The following is a 22,655-nucleotide window of genomic DNA, read 5'->3' as shown; positions in this document are numbered from 1 at the left end:
TTTCATAGAATCACAGAACTGGAAGGGACCTCAAGAGGTCATCTAGTCCAGTCCCCCGCACTCATGGCAGGACTAAGTATTATCTAGACCATCCCTGACATGTTTGTCTAACCTATTCTGAAAAGTCTCCAGTGATTGAGATTCTGCAACCTCCCTTGCTGCAATTTAAGCCCAGTGCTTCTTGTCCTATCCTCAGAGGTTAAGAAGAACAATTCTTCTCCCTCCTCCTTGTAACAACCTTTTATGTACTTAAAAACTGTTATCATGTCCCCTCTTGGTCTTCTTTTTTCCAAACTAAACAAACCCAATATTTTCAATCTTCCCTCATAGGTCATGTTTTCTAGACCTTTAATCATTTTTGTTGCTCTTCTCTGGACTTTCTCCAATTTGTCCACAACTTTTCTGAAATGTGGCTCCCAGAACTGGACACAATACCCCTTTTGAGGCCTAATCAGCGCGGAGTGGAGTGGAAGAATTACTTCTCGTGTCTTGCTTACAACACTCGTGCTAATACATCTCAGAATGATGTTTGCTGAGTCTACCTCTCAGTCTACTTCTGAACAACTGCCTTATTGAAATGTAATGTTTTATGACACAGCAGAATGAGATCCAGTGTCAAAAATAGCTGATAATATCCTTCTCAATAATGACTTAACAATTAAGATAAAAGCGTTACTTTTTAGTATTAATTATCTGTGAGAGACTTATTAGAATTGTTTGTCTAAGTTATAATTAACAAAGGATCTGTTGTCTTAAAGTGGAGGACAGTGGTTATTTAGATTAAAATGCAGGTCTTGCCTCTTTGTTAGACTTTTCTCCAGCAGTGACATCTTCTAAGGAACCACCAACAACTAGCAAATAGAAGGCAAGAGCAAACAAACATGCACATCAGAAACAAAGGAGGCTTTGAGAATTGCCATCTAGGAAACAGATCTCTCCAATTTCTGTACAGCATGAAGATACCACAGTGATAGGTGCCTTATTTGAGATAGATCATGGGAGATTGTACTTTGTAGCGGGTGGGGAGAAGAATGGTGTAGATCATTATGGTAGATGGTATTTTGGGGGAAGGGGTTGGAAGAGATTATTGTTTTGGGAGACTTCACTTCATAAGAGATGCACTTCCTTTACACAGTGACCAAGAACATCTGAAAACCTTTATCTACTGAAATTTATATAATTACAGATGAGTCTACATCTGATGTATAGGATGTGACATTTTCCATGGTCTACTGCAGAGGAATATGTCAGTATCCAGCATCTCTTATTTAATAACTTCCTTAGTCAAAGATACATTGCTTTTTTTCTGTCTTTTTTCATAATTTTAAAGGTGGAAGAATTAACAGCCGTGATGTGTGGATTTATAACTCTCAGCTTAACATTTGGATCAGAGTTGCTTCCCTAAACAAAGGCAGATGGCGTCATAAAATGGCTGTCCTTCTTGGTAAAGTAAGAGAAAAAGTTTATTACTTATTGTAGCTAATACATTGCCCAAATATAAGCAAAACTTAAATTAAATGATGTGTAACTATTACAGTTAGACTGCATTCCCCATCAACTTCTATTGCTTTTAATAACCAGTGAATTATGGGCTCAGTCAGGTTGGCAGTGTCCATAGAAGTTAAACTGATGTTTCCCGAACTTTTGATTCTTCTTCGAGTGCTTGTTCATGTCAGTTCCAATCAGGTGTGTGTGCACCGCATGCACAGTCGTGGGAAAGTTTTCCTTTAGCAGCTCCCGTTGGGTCGGCTGTGGAGCCCCCTGGAGTGGCACCTTCATGGCGCTCAATATATGAACCTGCCGACCCAGCCCCTCCTCAGTTCCTTCTTACCACCAGTGACCGTTGCTGAAACTGCCATCACTTGCTTAGCAAGTGCTTCCCTTAGCGTTCTTTCATAGAGTTAGCTTAGCCTAGTTTAGTTGTAGTTAGTCTTAGTTGTTAGTGTATATATTGTATATAGTGAGATTTGGGAGTGGGGTTTCCCCAAAACTCCTCCCCCCCCCTTGGGCTCCAGGGCATCCGCGAGCCCAAGGCTTTAAACCCTGCAGAACCTGCAGCAAGCCTGTTCCAACAAGCGACCCCCACAACTCATGTCTGAAGTGTCTGGGGGAGGCACACCAGACAGAAAGTTGCAAAATCTGTAGGGTTTTCCGCCTCAGAACTAAAAAGGAGTGAGAATTCCAATCGAAGCAATTGCTTATGGAACTGCCCTTCATCCCCAGTCTGCTGCGGACCGCCAGGACCCCGCACCGAGTGCATCCATACGGAGTGCCCCAGAATCAGTACGTGACACAGTTTCAAGGAAGGACTCTCGTCTAAGAGCTCTCCAGCACCTCAGGATGCACAGACAACCCAGCACTTCTCACATTCACCAATGCCACACAAGCGGCATAGAAAAGCTGACAGAGGATGCTCCCCAGAGCAGAAAACAGCGGGACCTGCAGGCACAGTACCAGGGCGTCCCGTGAAGCCCTCGCTATACAGACAGCAAGAGTGGGTGCCATCGACTTCAGTTCCCATGAGGGGACTGTCGAGTCTGGCACACAGCGACTCCTGGGATGGGCAGTGCCAGGTGGAGGAGTTGGAGTTACCCTCCACCCCGGACATTTTTGAAGCCTCCAGAGACTTACTAGTGATGACGGCTCCTCAGCCCCTGGAGCTCAGAGATAAGCCCCCGGCATCACCACGACAGTTGCCATCTAGAGGCAAGCCGGCCATGATGCAGCGGTCACCCTCTCCTGCTCAGCACTGTTCGCCTCGGCACGGCTCCAGATCGCCATCCTCAAGGCACCGCTCTCCGGCACCAGACTCCATGAGGGGTTCCCCAGCACCAGCGGCACAACGGTCCCCGGCACCAACAAGGGAGCAGCAGCAATCTCCGGCTCCAAGAGAAAATCGGCACTGGACTCTCGGCACTGGTCCCTCGGCACTGGACCCTCCGACACTGTATTCCTGGTTTCGGTTCCCAGCCTGGGAATCTCGACACCTATCCCTTGCATCATTGGCACAGGTCCCCAGCGCAGTACCATGCAGCACCACCCTGGTCATCTCAGTCGAGATCCATGTCTTTGGACTCAGATGGTGACTCGTACTATTCCCATCGCAGTAGGCATAGATCTGACAAGCGTTGGAGGGAGGCACCAATGGGAGGCCTCCGGCGCAATGGCCTTTTTGGACCCCCTGGGCTTACCATCAGGCACAGGGCTCCTTTTCCAGGGGCTTCCGTTTGTTGGCCTCGGAGCCCAGACCACCCCAGACAGGCAAAGGTTGGCCTATGCTCCGTAGTTCCTAGGTGACCTTGGCGCAAGCCCCACAGCCGGCCCAGGTCGCCACCAAGGCAACTCTGAGGCACAACCCATTGCAAGGCCAGGCTACAGTCGCCACAGAGGCCCCAGATGCTGAAGAGGAGGAGGTCAGGGAGTCAGAGAGTCAGGAGGATCCCGTATCACCTCTGGTCTCCTCATCTTCATCCCCAGATGAAGCGGTGGCGGGATCTTCAATCTCGGGCCCTTCTCCAGTTGACCACAGGGCCCACCAGGACCTTCGATGAAGGATTGCCCGTAACATGGGGTTACAGGTGGAGGAGGTGGTCGAACCCGAAGTCCCCATGGTCGACATCCTTGCGCCAGAGGGACCGTCCAGGGTAGGTCTGCCACTAATAAAATCTATCCAGAGCAATATTAAGACTCTGTGGCAGACTCCTTCCTCAATCCCACCCACCAGTGGGGGGGTAGAGCACAAGTACTTCGTTCCCTCCAAGGGATACGAATACCTGTTCTCTCACCCACAACCATACTCCCTTGTAGTATCGGCGGTCAATGAGAAAGAGAGACGGGGCAGCAAGAGCCGGCCCCTAAATCTAAGGAGCCGAAAAGGATGGACCTTTTTGGCAGGAAAATCTACGCAACTGGGGTCCTGCAGCTGAGGATAGCTAACCAGCAAGCTATCCTCAGCAGGTACAACTTGGTCCTCCATGTTGAAGCTTAAGGAGCTGATTCCACCAGACTCCAGAGCTGAGTTCTCGGCTATCATTGATGAAGAGAAGGCAGTGGTGCAAACCTCCCTCCAGGCTTCATTGGACTCAGCTGCCCGCACCCTTTCCTCAGGAGTAGCCATGAGGAGGAACTCATGGCTACAGGCAACTGAGTTGCCCCTGGAGCTGCAGCAAACCCTGCAGGTCCTACCAATCGAAGGCACAGGGTTATTTTCAGAGCAGAATCCAAGCTGCACCGTCTCAAAGACTCCCGGACGACTATGAAGTCGTTGGGTATGCACACCCCGGCAACCCAACGACAGCATTTCAAGCCCCAACTACTACAACATAGCCCATATCCTCCTCGGCCGAGTCAGGATTTTCATAGGCATAGGGGCAGGAACAACAGGCACAAACCTTCCAGTCCCACTTCAGGGCAGGGCCAAAGCCCAACCAAACCTTTATCTGGCTCTAAAAAGGCCTTTTACAGGGATGCCTGAGGATGGCTTACTCACCATGACAAAGGAGGCAGGTGCAGGTATACCCAAACCTCGATGACTGGCTGCTCAGGGGCCACATCAGTGAGAAGGTGAAGTCTCAAGTCCAATTAGTCAGATCTACTTTCAACAGACTGGGTCTTCTCCTCAACATGAACAAGTCAACCTTGTCACCGACCCAAGGAGTAGAGTTCATCGGGGCGCTGCTGGACTCAGTATGGGCAAGAACATTTTTGCTAGAGACCCGATTCCAGGTCATAACAGACATTATTCAAGGCCTCAGGCAATTCCCGACCACCACAGCAAGGGGATGCCTGAGTCTCCTCTGCCACATGACAGCCTGCACTTACATGATCCACCATGCCAGATTAAGGCTCAGGCCACTCCAGGCGTGGCTCGCTTCGGCCTACTGCCTGGGACGCAGCAGTCTGGATGTAGTGTTCATGATGCCAGGGCAAGTACTCAAGTCCCTCCAATGGTGGTTCGACCCCCGGGCAGTCTGTAAGGGAGTTCCATTCAACAGCCCCCAGCCCTCCTTGTCCCTTGTAACGGATGCATAGGCTCTGGGATGGGGCGCGCATTTGGGAGACCTACAAACACAGGGCCTATGGTCATGGGAGCAGCTTCCCCTTTATATCAACATCAAGAAGCTCAGGACAGTATGGTTAGCATGCCAAACCTTGCAGGCCCAGCTACGAGGTCAGTGCATGGCGGACAACACCACTGCCATGTTTTACCTCAACAAGCAGGGTGGATCCCATTCTTCCCCCCATGTCAAGAAGCCCTCCAGCTGTCGGAGTTCTGCATAGCCCACTCCATTCACCTGGAGGCGTCCTATTTCCCAGGAGTGCAGAACAAACTAGCAGATCACCTCAGCAGATCGTTCCAAAATCATGAGTGGTCCATCCATCCAGATGTCATACACTCCATCTTCCAAGGGTGGGGGTTTCCCCAGTTCGACCTGTTTGCCACCAGGAACAACAGGAAGTGTCCAATGTTCTGCTCCTTCCAGCATCACAGTCCTGGTTCAATCACGGACGCATTTCTGCTTCCCTGGGGAGGCCGCCTGTGGTATGCCTTTCCCCCGATTCCTCTCATGCACAAGATACTTCTCAAGGTCTGCAGGGATAGAGCAGGGGTATTTCTGGTGGCCCTGACAACAGTGGTACACCACCCTCCTGGAACTGGAACTGTGTCTATCCCATTGAGTTATCTCTGAATTCCGATCTGATCATTCAGGACCACACGGTTGCCTTCACCACCTGGACCTCCAGGCCCTCCATCTCACAGCCTGGAAGCTTCATGGTTAAACCCCATGGAGCTTCTGTGCTCAGAACCAGTAAGGCAGGTCCTACTTGGCAGTAGGAAAACCATCTACTAGAGCCACATATCTAGCTAAGTGGAAAAGGTTCACTTGCTGGTGTGCCCAGCAGCATACACCACTACAGGCATCTATACCACTCATTCTAGAGTATCTTCTGTACCTGAAACAAGAATTACTGGCAGCGTCATCCATCAAAGTACATCTCGCTGCTGTCTCAGCGTTCAACCCGGGAGCGTCCAGTCGATTGTTATTTGCTAACCCCATGGTAGACCGTTTCCTCAAGGGTTTGGAACACCTACATCCTCAGACCAGACAGCCTGTCCCAGTATGGGACCTCAGTCTTGTCCTCTCCAAATTAATGGGGCCCCCTTTTGAGCCAGTAGCGACTTGCTCCCTTCTCTATCTATCGTGGAAGGTAGCCTTCCTGGTGACCATCACATCAGCTAGAAGGATGTCAGAGCTAAAGGCCCTTACCTCCAATCCACCCTACACAATCTTCCACAAGGATAAGGTGCAGCTCAGGCCTCACCCAACCTTTCTTCCCAAGGTAGTGTCACTCTTTCATACTAGCCAAGACATTTTTCTACCTGTCTTCTATCCTAAGCCTCATGCCAGTAGTCGAGAGCGGAGGCTACACTCATTGGGTGTTTGGCAAGCGCTAGCATTCTACATCGAGCACACTAAGCCGTTCAGGAAGTTGAACTAGCTGTTCGTAATGGTAGCAGACCAGATGAAAGGGCTCCCTATCTCATCTCAAAGAGTATCTTCCTGGATCATGTCCTGCATCCACACATGGTACAAGCTGGCTAAGGTCCCAGCCCTTGCACTTACAGCACATTGCAGGAGGGCACAGGCCTCGTCAACAGCGTTCCTGGCCCAGGTCCCGATAACAAGAAATTTGCAGGGAAGCAACGTGGTCCTCAGTGCATACATTCACCGCTCATTATACTATTACCCAGCACACTAGAGATGATGCAGCATTTGGCAGAGCCGTGCTCCAATCAGCATTTCCTTAACTCCGACCCCATCTCCGGGGTGGAGCTTGGGAGTCACCTGATTGGAATTGACATGAACAAGCACTCGAAGAAGTGCTTCTCATAACTGTTCTTCAGGATGTGTTCTTGTCCATTCTACACATCTGATTGGAATGGACATGAACAACACGTCTCAAAGAACAGCAGTTAGGAGAAGGTGAGTAACTGTTTTTGTTTGTTTGTTTTGCAATGGAGCACTGTTCTGGTACATTGTGGAAGAACTAAAAGGAGATTAAATGTTATGGGTACAAATGAGCAGCAAATTACACCTCTTCATAAACACAGAGGTTAAGCATGTGTCCAACAATGATTTGATACATAAAATAAAACTGGACCTCAGACATTTTTATCTGCAAATCCTTCACTTATGCAGCCACTAATTCAAATTGATCATGACTTTAGCAGAATATCAGGGCCTTTTTATTTAATATTCTGCATGTATATTGAACATTTAAATCAAAATATAAATCAATAAAGAAACTCTTATTCTTGCTGCATTTCCAAAGGCCTATTTTATTTATGAACAGGTTTCATTCATGAGTGTGAGTGGCGATATATACGCTTATCAGTTAAGTGTAGTATGTAACTTCTTAAAGATAACAGCACCTGCTTCAAGTTGGGATTGACCTGAGGTGAACAAATTGAGCAGAGACAGTATATTTGTCAATATGATAATGTTAATATATTTATGAATCAAGATAGTTAAGACCAAAGCAGACTGTGAAGAACTTCAAAAAGATCTCACAAAACTAAGTAATTGGGCAACAAAATGGCAAATGAAATTGAATGTGGATAAATGTAAAGTAATGCACATTGGAAAAAATAACCCCAACTATACATACAATATGATGGGGACTAATTTAGCTACAACTAATCAGGAATGAGATCTTGGAGTCATCATGGATAGTTCTCTGAAGACGTCCACGCAGTGTGCAGTGGCAGTCAAAAAAGCAAACAGGATGTTAGGAATCATTTAAAAAGGAATAGAGAATAAGACGGAGAATATCTTATTGTCCTTGGTACGCCCACATCTTGAATACTGCATACAGATGTGGTCTCCTCATCTCAAAAAAGATATACTGGCATTAGAAAAGGTTCAGAGAAGGGCAACTAAAATGAAAAGGGGTTTGGAACGGGGCCCATATGAGGAGAGATTAAAGAGGCTAGGACTTTTCATCTTGGAAAAGAGGAGACTAAGGGGGGATATGACAGTGATATATAAAATCATGAGTGGTGTGGAGAAAGTGAATAAGGAAAAGTTATTTACTTATTTCCATAATATAAGAACTAGGGGCCACCAAATGAAATTAATGGGCAGCAGATTTAAAATAAAAGGAAGTTCTTCACACAGCGCAAGGAACTTGCCTGAGGAGGTTGTGAAGGCTAGGACTATAACAGAGTTTAAAAGAGAACTAGATAAATTCATGGAGGTTAAGTCCATTAATGGCTATTAACCAGGATGGGTAAGGAATGGAGTCCATAGCCTCTGTTTGTCAGAGGAGGAGATGGATGGCAGGAGAGAGATCACTTGATCATTATCTGTTAGGGTTCACTCCCTCTGGGAAACCTGGCATTGGCCACTGTCGGCAGACAGGATACTGGGCTGGATGGACCTTTGATCTGACCCAGTATGGCCATTCTTACTTTCTTATGAGTCTCTTTTTCTTAAACTTATGTGATAGGCAGCCAGGTAAGAAAATATGTGATCAAAAAGTAAATCAGAGGAAAGAATGTCATTTTAGACAGTAGGAAAGTAAGAAATAAAAAATTGAGGAGAAAAGCGTTAAGTTAACACGGAGGTTTTTTTATTTCTGAATATAATTTGTAATATCAGTGAAGATAATCATAGAGATTTCTTATAGAGCATGTTCAAGTAAGAATCTAATGTCCATATTTGTAACATATGTTCAGGTGTCCATTGGCTCCAGTATCCCTACATACCAATGTATGGCTGCTCTCTTGAGATTCTTTAGCTCAGTATCTTAAAAGGCAATATTCCTGTTCTTCTGCATAGAAGTTTTCTGGGGGAAAAACCTATGCATTCAAAAATACAGCAATACAGAACTGAGGCACTGAAGCTTTGAATGAGTTTAATCCTATACTTGATTAATTAAAACTGGAGATAAAGATAAAGAAGATGCTATTTTCTCTTTGTTTTGCATAGGTGTATGTAGTTGGAGGGTATGATGGGCAAAGTCGACTCAGCAGTGTAGAATGTTACGATTCATTTTCCAATCGATGGACAGAGGTGGCTCCACTTAAAGAAGCAGTGAGTTCTCCAGCAGTAACCAGCTGTGTAGGCAAATTGTTCGTGATTGGTGGAGGTCCTGATGACAACACGTGCTCTGACAAAGTTAGTTATTTCCTTTCTATGTATCTTAATAATACTGCTAAAAATGTAAATTATACAGAGAGATTTTTCAACTGAATTACAAATCTCCCGGCCCAGTCTATTGTCTGAATGCAAAGTATATATCTCACAGTAGAAAAAGCTAATTAAATAAAGCACAGTTATGCCATTAATACAGTCTTTGTCATAGTCACATCATCTTTCGCTTTGTGTATTAAGAGCTATTCAAGTTCTTAATGAAACTGCATATTTAAGTAAATAATGTAATATACTATATAATTTATTATGTAAGCTACTGCTGTTTAATATTTTTTGTTTTTAATGTTGTAGATGTACAGTAGGAACAAGGTATATGTTTTTGACATAGCAATATCTTGAGTTACTTTGGGTTTTTTGTGAAGCACTCCAAATAGATAGTTACTTTTAATCTCTTTGAATCAAAACTTCTGTGTGTACCTCAGATAATAAGTTTGATTTTTGTTCAATTGCGGTGTTAAACCTAAAATGTGTTTACTTGTTTTCAGGTTCAATCATATGATCCTGATACTAATTCTTGGTTGCTCCGTGCAACTATCCCCATTGCAAAGAGATGCATAACAGCTGTATCTCTAAACAATCTAATCTATGTTGCGGGAGGGCTCACCAAGGCAATTTACTGCTATGATCCAGTTGAGGATTATTGGATGCATGTACAGAATACATTCAGCAGACAGGTAATAAACACTAAAAATACTTGGAAACGTCTAAAAAATGTATTTTATCTTCCTTGTATTAATAATTTAATATGAAATGAGTTTGATATGAAACTCTGTTAAATTACATCTCTCAGATTCACTAGTTTTAGCTTTTCATTTATTAAGGTTAAGATTTTGTCATGGGTATTTTTAGTAAAAGTCACGGACAGGTCGTGGGCAATAAACAAAAAGTTATGGAAGCCCACAACCTGTCCCTGACTTTCCAACCCTGGCCACAGCTCCAGCCCTGGCGGCTGAAACCAGCCCCCGGGTGGCTGCCCCAGCCGTTGCCATTGCTCCAGCCCCAGCCACTGCTCCAGCCCCAAGGGGCTGAACCAGCCCTGGCCACTGCTCCAGTCTGGGCGGTGCTCCAGCCCCAGCTGCTACTCCAGCCCAGGTGACTGCTCCAGCCCAGGACCCAGTCCTGGCCTCTGCTCCACACCCAGCCCCCAGCTACTGCTCCAGCCCCCAGCTACTGCTCCAGCCCAGCCCCTGTGGTTGCTCCAGCCCTGAAGTCCACCCTGGATGCTGCTGCTCCAGCCCTGGCGCTGTTCGTGCAGCAGGGCCAGATGGCTGCTTCAGCCCTGCTGCTCTGGTGGGGGCTGAAGCCAAAGAAGTCATGGAGGTCTGTTAAAGTCACAGAATTCATGACCTCCATGACAAAATTGTATCCTTACTCATTATAGGCTAGACACGCAAACAAACCGTGAAACATCTAAAAGTAACACTTCAGGTGAGTGCCAGTATGTTAGAATGGGCAGTCTACTGATTGGAAACCACTACCCCAATTTAACACATCCAAACATGGATTTATACTAAATTAAATTGGATCCTTTTGCTTAGTCAAAATATTGTTTCCTTGAAATTGATCAGAACTACAAAATGTTGTAGGAAAATGTTTTAAACAGAGCATAAAACTGGTCTGTTTAGATCTAAAAGCAGCAGAGAGCAGTGTCACAGCAATGTGTGAATGAGCCTTCTGAACAGAATTTCAGTGTGTGTCCTTCCCCTTGGGATACTATTTGTATGTCATGCTTTAGCAATAAATTTCATCATATTTTTTGAAAATCTGCTAATGAAAAATGGAGGGGAAAATGCCCTCAAAGAGATCTGCTTCTGCCCGTTCCCCCCACTTTCCATCTCTTCCTTTTACCATTTTCTGCATAGTGTTTTTGCTTTGACTCCCTCTTTCTGTCTCTCCTTTAGGAAAAAATAACTCCTAGCCTCTCTTTTTTCCTCTAGAGCCCAGCATCTCCTTTTTTTGTCTCTTATTTACTCTATCCCTGGGTCTGTCTTCCTTTCCCTTTTTCTAACCACTAATTGTTACCTACTTCTGTTCCTTTAACCTCTCTCCCTGTTCCCATTCCACATTTGCTACATTTAGTCTTTCCACTTTTCTCTCTTCTTTCAATCCCTCCATTCTCTCCACTGTTTTCTTATCTTAGCTGCTTAATTGTACTATCCCCAAATGCTGGATATCTCATGTACAGAGTCTGAATCAGCCACACTTAGCTGCTTCAACCCTTCATAGGCCAAATGCCTGAATAGCCCAAGTCTTCAGGATTATCATGCTGCTACTTCCCCCAGAAGAGCAAAGGTCCTGCTTTCTCCAGTGGGCAGTAACAGAAGGAAATAATATAGCACCAAGCTATCTCCTTTTGGTAGCCAAAATGCTGTACCATCTCTCCAACCTTGAATAGGGTTTGAGTTTTGTAAATAGTCATGCATTTGTTTGTGTATTTGATAAACAGGAAAACTGTGGCATGTCTGTGTGTAATGGCAAAATCTATATCCTTGGTGGAAGACGAGAAAATGGAGAAGCCACAGACACCATTCTTTGTTATGATCCTGCAACAGGCATCATCACGGGAGTAGCAGCCATGCCCAGGCCAGTATCGTATCATGGCTGTGTGACTATTCATAGATACAATGAAAAAGGCTTTAAACTGTAAAGAAAGGAAATCTTATGAAAGAATGCAGTGCCTTGGTACAGGACAGGATTTCAAAGATTCCTAAAATGGGAAACTGGCTTTTCCCTCAGTGCCATATGAAACTAAATATCCATGTGCCTTTTAAAACAAAATGTTTTCAATTAATTAAAAGGTAAAAAAAATCTACAAACATATCCATGAACTGTTCAGCCATTTCTCGCATGATAGCCGTGAACTAATATTTACATTGTTTTCCCCTTCTTTGTGATCAGTAATTAAAATCTTGTATGTTGTGTAGGGAATGTGCCTTCACAAGTAGCTGTGCCTATATCTTAAGGATTGATGTCTGTATTATTTTTTCAGTTATTTCAGAGTCTATTAACTGAAAATATTTAACCAAGTCGACCTACAAAAAATGTGCTAGTTTAAAAGAGTGCATATCATTCTGATTAACAGGCATGATGCAGTGTTGCTGTAGCCATGTTGGTCCCAGGATATTAGAGAGACAGGGTGGGTGAAGGTAATATCTTTTATTGGGCCAACTTCTGTTAGTGTGTAAGTTCAAAAGCTTGTCTCTCGCCAGGAGAAGTTGGCCCAATAGAAGATATTATCTCACCCACCTTGATGTTCTTTTATCAGAAAATTGCTTGGCTTACCAAATAGACTTTATTTCATGATCACCCACTACTATAGAATTTTTTTAATGTAATGCTTCATAGGAAATAAATATTAAAACCTTTGAGAAATAATTTTCCTCTGTAAATGGATAGGGAATACAGTGGCATCATGGTTGTTCATTGAGCTACTGCAAAAAGTTTCAGTAACTATCGTTTTCATAGTAACAGACCTTAGTGTTGCTAATAATTTATTAGAAGTCCTACAAATACTGGACTACATGCATATGGAAAAAATAATGACCCTTGCAGCATAGGCACACTTTTGTGAAGCAGTTTTATATCCCAGTTCTGACCTCCTTAAATTGTAGAGCTGAAGTCAGCTAATTCCTGGTATCGTTCTTCGCTAATTGCAAGGTACCTTTCATCATTCTTCTGCATGGATAGACCCCTAGTCAAGGGGATATTCTAACTTCATGAATTCTACAGTGTAAACTCTGTGTTGATAGGCCTGTAGTCCCTGGGTCTTTCTAACTCTGCTGTTTTATAAATTGATCTTTGTGGTACCTCATTTATGCAAAGTTCCAGGATATCTGCCAACTCTGTTTCTACAGATTTTTCAGACAATCACCTTTTCCAGCGCTATTGAGCTCCTGTAAACCCTATAGGGGGCATGTGTGGACCTGACAGTTCCCCCACATCACCAGAACACTACCCAGGGACCTGTCCATTTAGCCAAATGACTGTGTAAAGTAGCATATTTTTACTTGTTTTAATTTTGAAGGCTTAGAGACTTCCAAAATATCCTCCCAAATTTTGGCCCATTGCTTTTCAATGAAGCTGAAAATCTTGCTGAAGATATTCCTCCAATTCCTACTTAGATCTCTGTAACAGAACTATATGCTTGTATAGTTGGGGCACAAATTCATGAATCTGTACATAGCGCTTTGGAGTTTGCATGTGGAAGGGGCGCTTGCTCCATGCACCAATTTCCTACCAGAAGGCAGGGAGTGACACCATATCCTCTATCCCCGTAAAGCCTCTCCTTACCTTGAACTCCCTTTATGAGGAATTGTGAGGATAGCTGCCAGCTGGGAAAACAGACAATACTGGAGCAGATGAACACAAAGGGCCTCTTCAAGGACAACCCTAATCTCTAGCAGACCCAGGAGATTTATAGGTTCTGAACTCTTTGTTCAGTCTGTAGGAAATAGGAGCAAACCACATGTCTGGAACATAATCTGTTCTCCTTGGAATTTCTTCTCCATCTCCTTCCCACACGTTTTTCCATTAAATGGGTATTCTGGCTCTTGGTGTGGATATGTCTCCTTTAGAGAGTCATCATTTTCAGTACTGAGTTAGTGGTGACATTATAAAGGAGCACTGAGCGGTTAACTGCGCATTGTGCCATTTCTTTTGTAACCTCAGGAATGTATGCAGACTTCAATTTCTAGCAAAATACCAAACACTGATAGTGTATATTAGGTATATTGATTAAATAAAATTGTATGCATATGTAACAATGCTGATTCTGGCAGGACCCAACTGAGAGTGCCAATTCAGGACAAATTGCTTAAAGCAGGGCAGTTACAGCCCAAGGCTGGGGTTTCTGTGCACACCAAGGCAAACCAAACCAGCCAAACAGAGAAGACTTTAGTTTTACCCCACTGGCTAACCACAACTCACACAAGCAATTCCTTTAGACATCCCATTTCCCAGTATCACCACCAGTGCCACTCATTATGGGGACAAATGGTTATGAAAACCAATACCCCAGTAAAAGAAAAAAGGTTCTCTCGATCCCAAAGGACCAAGCCCCAGACCCAGGTCAATATACAAATCAGATCTTACCCACAAATCACGCTGTTGCCAATCCTTTAGAATCTAAAATGTAAAAGTTTATTCATAAAAGGAAAATATGTAGATGAGAGCTAGAATTGGTTAGATGGAATCAATTACGTACAGTAATGGCAAAGTTCTTGGTTCAGGCTTGCAGCAGTGGTAGAATAAACTTCAGGTTCAAATCAAGTCTCTGGAGTACATCCACAGCTGGGCTGGGTCTTTCAGTCCTTGGTTCAAATCTTCAGTATAGCAAAGTTCCTCCAGAGGTATGAAGCAGGATTGAAGACAAGATGGAGGAGCTGCAGCAGCTTTTTATAGTCTCTTGCCATGTGGTTTTTCTTTCTTTGTTCCAAAGACAAGCTGTCCATCACATGGCATGGAAAAACCTCAGAGTTCAGTCGATAGGCATGTCCCTGCATACCTTGCTGAGTCCCATGGCATGTCTGCCTTCTCTCAGTGGGTCAGTTGTATATCTGATGGTCCTTAATGGGCCATCAAACAGGCTAGGCAGAGCTGACACCAACTTGTCTGAGATATCACCCAGAAGCAGAGCACAAGTTTGAAATACAGACAGTATAGAGCCAATACTTATAACTTTAAATACAAAAATGATACATGCATATAGAACACATAATCATAACCAGCAAACCATAACCTTGTTTTAGACACCTCATTTGACCCCCTTTATACAATATTTGGTGCCACTACAGGACCTTGGTTGCAACAATGATCTATACGGTCCCAGTTTATGTCAGTAACGTCACAGCATATTACTGAGGTAACTAGCGAATCAGTCCATAAGTATATACACCCAGGTGGTCCTAAATTGGAGGAAATGGAGTAGTGTAAGAAAAGTGAATCAGATAAATGAATCCTTTTCTGGGTTTCTTGGCTCCCGGTTCACCAAGCCTGACTTTGAAAATATAATTCCAGCACCCGTGAATAAGGTCCATTGACAGCAATGGTAGTTGCACAGTAACTGTTTTGTAGTAACATGGTAAATAGTTTGTGCATCATTGTAAGTGAAAATGTAATTATGGAAGGAGCACCTGATTAGAAATAAGATAGATTTCCATTTCCCCCAACTTCCTTCCTTTTTGTATTAAGATACTGAATGTTGATCCTTATAGTAAGCTGTTCTGAAATGTTTTTTATTTTGTAGATATATAATGTTATTTGTGTGGCAATTACTTTTGATTTGTGTTCAGAAGACTCTGTAAATACAAACACGTTGCTTTCCATGTGTATGAAGATTCAGTGTATAGTCTAGAATGTTGTCTTTTCTATGTTAACTGTTTACATGTATCTTGTTACTGTTACATATTAATTTTGAAAGTAGCTGTTTACTGTACCAGTAAATGCAGACAGTTAGATGTAGAAGAAACTTTTTTGCATGCAGCTTTTTAGACCCTGTACCAGTAATGGAAGAATTAGTGTGTTGAGTATAGCTAAAATGGCAGAAGTTATTTTTGCAGTAATTTCTTTTAAGTGAACAGTCAATATTTTATATTTTTGACTCAGTACATATATAGTTGAAGTTATCACCCATTCTGTCAAAATAATAATTTTTAAAATGTAAAAGAAAACTACTTGTTATTGAAAATCTAACATGTTCTAGAGGGATCTATTATATATGGAACCACTTTCCTGGGTCACTTGTTCTCCAAGATATTTCATTTAGGGACAGATGGATTCAAAGATTCACCATGATGCAAACCCATTGGATTGGATCTTACGTGCCCTGATGGACAAAAAAAAATCGATTTGCATTCCTTGAGAGAAAATACTGAAGTGCCTTTCAGTGTAATCAAAAGCTCTTCATGATGAAAAGTCACAACTTGTGCTAGCTCCCAGGGAATGAGATCTGCTCAAGGATATAACTTCAAAATAGCTATGCTTGGGAAGCAGGGCAAAATCTTTTCTAGCTGTTCCAGCTATTTAAAAACTCACTGTTAAGAGTTTACCTAATAGTTAGCTAACAGAGATAAGTAATTTCCTTAAATTCTCATAGCTTTAAAAGAAGCTAGATTAAATATTTTCCTTCTGAGTTTTGATGTTCATGAGCTTTGTCACGCCAATCTTCAGAATCTTGGCATTGACTGAAAAGAACATTGGTACTTAATTGCAACTTGACTGTCAAGAAGGTACCATCTAAATAATTTGAGTAGTGCATCCTAGAGAGGTCTACAACCTTTTGCTTTTAAACGCACCATGCATGACATCAGTTTTATAGTCATCAGCACGTTACATTTCCTAGAGTCTAGCAGTTGCTCGTGTTCTGGTCGGTTCCTTCATACCCCATATGCCTTCAGGGTTGGCTGAACTTGTGGGACCTCTTCCATTTGTACCATCTGATAGTTCATCTTGCAGTGTATGCATCCTATATGATCCAAGGATTAAGCACTATGTTTTCCCTTCTAACAGTGGGAGTTCAACATATTACTGATTTTTGACTCATCCACTAATACAACATCATTAAAAATTGCTTTGATATTCTTAGTCCTTGGCACACAGATGCCTTTAACTCAGGAGAGGTTGATATGGACTCCTCCTATATTAATTCACCCAGAATTTTTATAGGATTTTCAACACTCTGCAGCCTCAGGGAAAGGCTGACGATGGAGGAAAAGGAAGTGTTCATCTTCACAGAGGAGAAGTTCAAAGAGGAAACTTTGGACATCTGTGCTTGAAAGCAGGAGACACTGATGATTGTTAGCTATTCTAGAAGACAGACTGAGTTCACTGCCTTATCTTGTGTGATTAGTTAGGTTATCCTGCTTAAATGGATAAGTGCAAGGACACAAGATGAGAAATAATCAATTTCTTACTATTTAAGACTCTTCTCCTCCACAATGAGTTGGTGGTGCACTGGACTTTCATTGTTCCCTACCATAAAGGGGAGGTGATGGAGTTATAAACTAATTCTCTTTCCAGTTCAGAAGAAAATTAATAGAATCTGAATAGATGGGTGGGAGAGGTAACAGATAAATTCCAGTGCATTCATTTGGTAGTTGAGGTTGCTCTAACCAGGACTTTCTAGACATTCTTACAGTTCATGATCTCAGATATTGACTCATTTAACAAAATGGCATCATGTTTAGCTGTTCATTGTCTTCAGCTTCGGAGAAAAAGATGCACATGTTCATATACTTGTGATCCTTGTAGTGATGAAGCTCAGGAAAGACAGAAGGGTTGAGTTTTCTTACTTGCTCAATTTTGACAACATTTTCTTTACTGTTGAAGATGGCAATAGCCAATTCAAGAGGATTATAAAACTTGCTAGACTTTGTCATTCAGAAGCAAAGCAGATGTTTTCATTTGAACTTAGACTCTTTTGCACATGAGAAGGTACAAATTAAATTGGCTGGTGTGTCTGATTAAAAAGTCTCTGTCCTATGTACTGAAAGAGAATCTGTTAGGCAAGGTATAATTTTATGTAGAAGTTTGATATCTGGCATGGAGCCAAATATTTATATTCACGTCTTACATACAAGTTTGGGGGTTTTTTTACATAGACTAGACTTCAGGTAGCCTCTATAAAAATCCACTGCAATCTTAGCTTTTTCTGAATGTCTAGATTCAATCAATACTAATGCAAAAATAGTAGCCAGCCTCCCATTGTCCCTCCAGGTCAGATTTGTCAGTCACAAGTTCTTAAGGCACTAACAACACATGGCAGCAGTTTTTCATAACTGATGTTACGTACAAGAGTCCAGGTAACTTAGGAGTGTGTATCCATAGATAACATTGCCTGAGAGTTTTATTTACAGGAAATTCTCCTCTTTATCATATCATAATGCTTCAGTCAATATTTTTAATGATTTGTGTGTTTGTATTATGTGTGTGTGATTACATTTTCTGATCATTTTATGATACTGCTTATGACGATCTTTTACAAAAATGATAAATAGGTAAAGTCACTGTGTGGAGCATGTAAGTAGCTGTACTTAAGTGATGGTGGCAGATATGTAATTGCAGCTTCTTTTGTACTACTGGTTCCAAAGAAAAGAGTGTGTTTAAAGTTACCAAAATATGTGTGCCTTGAACTCACTAATATTTCATCTACTTTCAGTCTGAGCTTATATTGTTCCTGCTGAATATTTTGTGACTGTCAGTTTTACTGCCCAGAATAGTAATGTCCTTGTCAATGACAGCAATCTATACATTCATTAATTTAAAGCACAATTAAATCAGTTTATGCAGAATATGTAAACTTTGTTTTTTTAAAAAGTGATGGGGGATTTAATTGATGGGGGGATGTAATAGTGTGCTTTTTCCATTCTCTATTTTCTGTTTCCAGAACTCCCACTGTGACAAAGGAGAGTAATGTTGCTGTTTTTAGCCAACTGTCCTTAATGTGTACAGTGCATTTTTTATTAGTATCTTAGTTCAGGACATTGGCTGAAATTTCTGTCAGAAATATCTTGTTTAGGACAACACAATTCCCTCCCCTCTACCCCCCAAAGAATGTAATATGAAGCAACTGTATAATGCAGCATGGCAATAAGTGAGACCAAGAGACTTGAATAAGATGTATTGGTATGCATTTCATATGGGTGAGCACATGACATAAGGGTCTATTCTCCTTTCAGTGCACACCCACATAATAACTTTGAGTCACATTAATAGGCATTACCTCTCCAGGGAAAGAGAATACACCCATTAAACAACAGATATATTTTCCTCACCTGGGGTTATGTTTTGTGTTTTCCTTTTTGGAAGCAGTTCATTGTTGTTTTGTTTTCGCTTGGGTTGGGTTGTTTTTTTTTTTTGTTTTTTTTTGGGGGGGGGGGGAGGGGAGTTTGGCCAGTTTCCTTATGTACAGAACAGTAAAACATTTTGTTCCTCCAAGAGCTAATGTCGTTTTCAGGAACAAATTGGTACAGCACAAATCAGATCTGAACAAAAGTACAGACCACTTAACATGTACCAGAATCAGCTGAATATTACCTTGCACAAACCCAATTTTAGAGATCTTCATATTATGTTGGCAGTGGAAAAAGATGCCTTTTTGTAATGTAGCAAAGAATTTCAATAACATGTTATGTACTTGTTATATTTAAATGTATTTCTTGCATAATTCTCTTTTTTTTAAATTAAGTTCTGTGTATCTAATAAACATTTGTCTTTTGAATATTGCTTTGTGCGTTGTGCTTAACCCATGGAAGAATCTACAGGAGGGGCTTCGTTGGGGAGGGAGGAAACTGCAGATCCCCCTTGCGGAGTTTTCCCCAGATGATTTAGTTTGGTGGTGAGTTCCCTCCACCTCTTGAATTGCAAACTGGACACCATTAACTTAGGCTTGAATAAAGACTGGGAGAGGATGTGTCATTACTCAAAGTAAAACTATTTCCCTGTGTTTATTCTCCTCCCCGCCCCCGTTCTCAGACGTTCTTGTCAACTCCTGGAAATGGCCCACGTTGATTATCACTACAAAAGGTTTTTTTCTCTCCTGCTGGTAATAGCTCACCTTACCTGATCACTCTCATTACAGTGTGTATGGTAACACCCATTGTTTCATGTTCTCTGTGTATATAAAATCTCCCCACTGTGTTTTCCACTGCATGCATCTGATGAAGTGAGCTGTAGCTCACAAAAGCTTATGCTCAAATAAATGTGTTAGTCTCTAAGGTGCCACAAGTACTCCTTTTCTTTTTGCAAATACAGACTAACACGGCTGCTACTCTCAAACTCCTCCCCTCTGTCTCTCTGGCAGGATGACTTTCCCTGCAGTGTGCATGCTTGTGTGCAAATACACACTCTCTCTAAAAGGGAAGGAGCACAGAACACTTAATGCAGCCTCAGACCACACACACACACACACACTTAGGGTATGTCTACACTATGAAATTAGGTCGAATTTATAGAAGTCAGTTTTTTAGAAGTTGGTTTTATATATTCGAGTGTGTGTGTCCCCACAGAAAATGCTCTCAGTGCATTAAGTGCATTAACTTGGCGGAGTGCTTCCACAGTACCGAGGCTAGAGTCGACTTCCGGAGCGTTGCACTGTGGGTAGCTATCCCACAGTTCCCGCAGTCTCCGCTGCCCATTGGAATTCTGGGTTGAGGTCCCAATGCCTGATGGGGCTTGTCAAGGTTCCTCCCCCACTCTGAACTCTAGGGTACAGATGTGGGGACCTGCATGAAAAACCTCCTAAGCTTATCTTTACCAGCTTAGGTCAAAACTTCCCCAAGGTACAAAATATTCCACCCGTTGTCCTTGGACTGGCCGCTACCACCACCAAACTGATACTGGTTACTGGGGAAGAGCTGTTTGGACGCGTCCTTCCCCCCAAAATACTTCCCAAAACCTTGCACCCCACTTCCTGGACAAGGTTTGGTAAAAAGCCTCACCAATTTGCCTAGGTGACTACAGACCCAGACCCTTGGATCTTAAGAACAATGAATAATCCTCCCAACACTTGCACCCCCCCTTTCCTGGGAAATGTTGGATAAAAAGCCTCACCAATTTGCATAGGTGACCACAGACCCAAACCCTTGGATCTGAGAACAATGAAAAAGCATTCAGTTTTTTACAAGAAGACTTTTAATAAAAAATAGAAGTAAATAGAAATAAAGAAATCCCCCCTGTAAAATCAGGATGGTAGATATCTTACAGGGTAATTAGATTCAAAAACATAGAGAACCCCTCTAGGCAAAACCTTAAGTTACAAAAAAGATGCACAGACAGAAATAGTTATTCTATTCAGCACAATTCTTTTCTCAGCCATTTAAAGAAATCATAATCTAACACATACGTAGCTAGATTACTTACTAAAATTTCTAAGACTCCATTCCTGGTCTATCCCTGGCCAAGACCCAGCATACAGACAGACACAGACCCTTTGTTTCTCTCCCTCCTCCCAGCTTTTGAAAGTATCTTGTCTCCTCATTGGTCATTTTGGTCAGGTGCCAGCGAGGTTACCTTTAGCTTCTTAACCCTTTACAGGTGAGAGGAGCTTTCCCCTGGCCAGGAGGGATTTCAAAGGGGTTTACCCTTCCCTTTATATTTATGACATGCCCCCCAAATCTCAGCTAGGGTGAAACACTGGCTGGGATTTCTTCCTGGAGCTCTAGGAAAAACAGAGTTAATAAGACACATGCATCTCTAAATATACTACCAAGTACATAAAGACTAACAATATTTTCCACATCTCAAGGACGATTTTAACCAGTTGATTCTGGGAAACTTTCACGGGAGAGTGCATCAGCCACTTTGTTAGAAGCTCCTGAGATGTGTTGGATGTCGAAATCAAAATCTTGGAGAGCTAAACTCCACCGAAGAAGTTTTTTGTTAGTTTCTTTGACGGTGTGAAGCCACTTTAGTGCAGCATGGTCGGTTTGCAGGTGGAAACGCCGTCCCCAAACATATGGGCGTAGCTTTTCCAGAGCGTAGACAATGGCATAACATTCTTTTTCAGTGTCTGACCAGTTGCTTTCCCTCTCAGACAGTTTTTTGCTGAGAAACACTACAGGGTGGAATTCTTGATCAGGTCCTTTCTGCATTAAAACTGCTCCCACACCACGCTCGGATGCATCTGTGGTTACTAGGAACGGTTTGTCAAAGTCTGGGGCCCTTAGTACAGGGTCAGACATGAGTGTCGCTTTAAGCTTGTTAAAGGCCTTCTGACACTTTCCGGTCCACTGAACAGCATTTGGCTGTTTCTTTTTGGTTAGGTCTGTCAGTGGGGCAGCGATTTGGCTGTAGTGCGGTACAAATCGTCTGTAATAACTGGCCAAGCCTAAGAAGGATTGAACCTGTTTCTTTGACTTTGGGACAGGCCACTTTTGGATAGCATCCACTTTGGCCTGTAGGGGGCTGATAGTTCCTTGACCCACCTGGTGTCCAAGGTAAGTCACTCTGTTTAGGCCTATTTGACACTTCTTAGCCTTAACAGTTAGTCCTGCCTCCCTTATGCGCTCAAGGACTTTGTGTAGATGTTCCAGGTGGTCTGCCCAGGAATCCGAAAATATGGCCACATCGTCAAGGTAGGCGACTGCATATTCTCCTAATCCCGCTAGGAGACCATCTACAAGTCTTTGGAAAGTGGCGGGTGCATTTCGCAGCCCGAAAGGGAGTACATTAAATTCATACAGCCCGAGATGTGTGATGAAGGCTGACTTTTCCTTGGCAGATTCATCTACCGGTACCTGCCAGTACCCCTTGGTTAAGTCCAAGGTAGAGATGAACTGGGCCCATCCCAGTTTCTCTAATAGTTCATCTGTGCGTGGCATTGGATAGTTGTCTGGGCAAGTTACAGCATTTAGCTTACGGTAGTCCACGCAAAAACGTATTTCCCCATCTGGTTTGGGAACTAGAACCACTGGAGATGCCCATGCACTTTCAGAGGGGCGG

General features: G+C 42.8%; 1 protein-coding gene across 2 annotated transcripts in view; it reads left to right on the top strand.

The window, feature by feature from the left end:
• The window catches only part of KLHL24 (kelch like family member 24), a 43,324-nt gene extending 23,890 nt beyond the window's left edge, over positions 1–19,434 (top strand). For both annotated transcript variants that reach the window (XM_077825779.1, XM_077825778.1), the window contains 4 exons: positions 1,331–1,449; positions 8,994–9,182; positions 9,704–9,892; positions 11,665–19,434. In XM_077825779.1, coding sequence (XP_077681905.1) covers positions 1,331–1,449; positions 8,994–9,182; positions 9,704–9,892; positions 11,665–11,865 — 698 coding nt within the window. In that variant the 3' untranslated portion in view covers positions 11,866–19,434. The remainder of the gene's footprint in view (positions 1–1,330; positions 1,450–8,993; positions 9,183–9,703; positions 9,893–11,664) is intronic.
• The last annotated feature ends 3,221 nt before the right edge of the window (positions 19,435–22,655 follow it).

This window comes from Eretmochelys imbricata, chromosome 9 (assembly GCF_965152235.1).
Source record: "Eretmochelys imbricata isolate rEreImb1 chromosome 9, rEreImb1.hap1, whole genome shotgun sequence".
Taxonomy (NCBI): domain Eukaryota; kingdom Metazoa; phylum Chordata; order Testudines; family Cheloniidae; genus Eretmochelys; species Eretmochelys imbricata.
The sequence above is the reverse complement of the archived record's forward strand: the minus strand, read 5'-3'. Positions and strand labels throughout refer to the sequence as shown.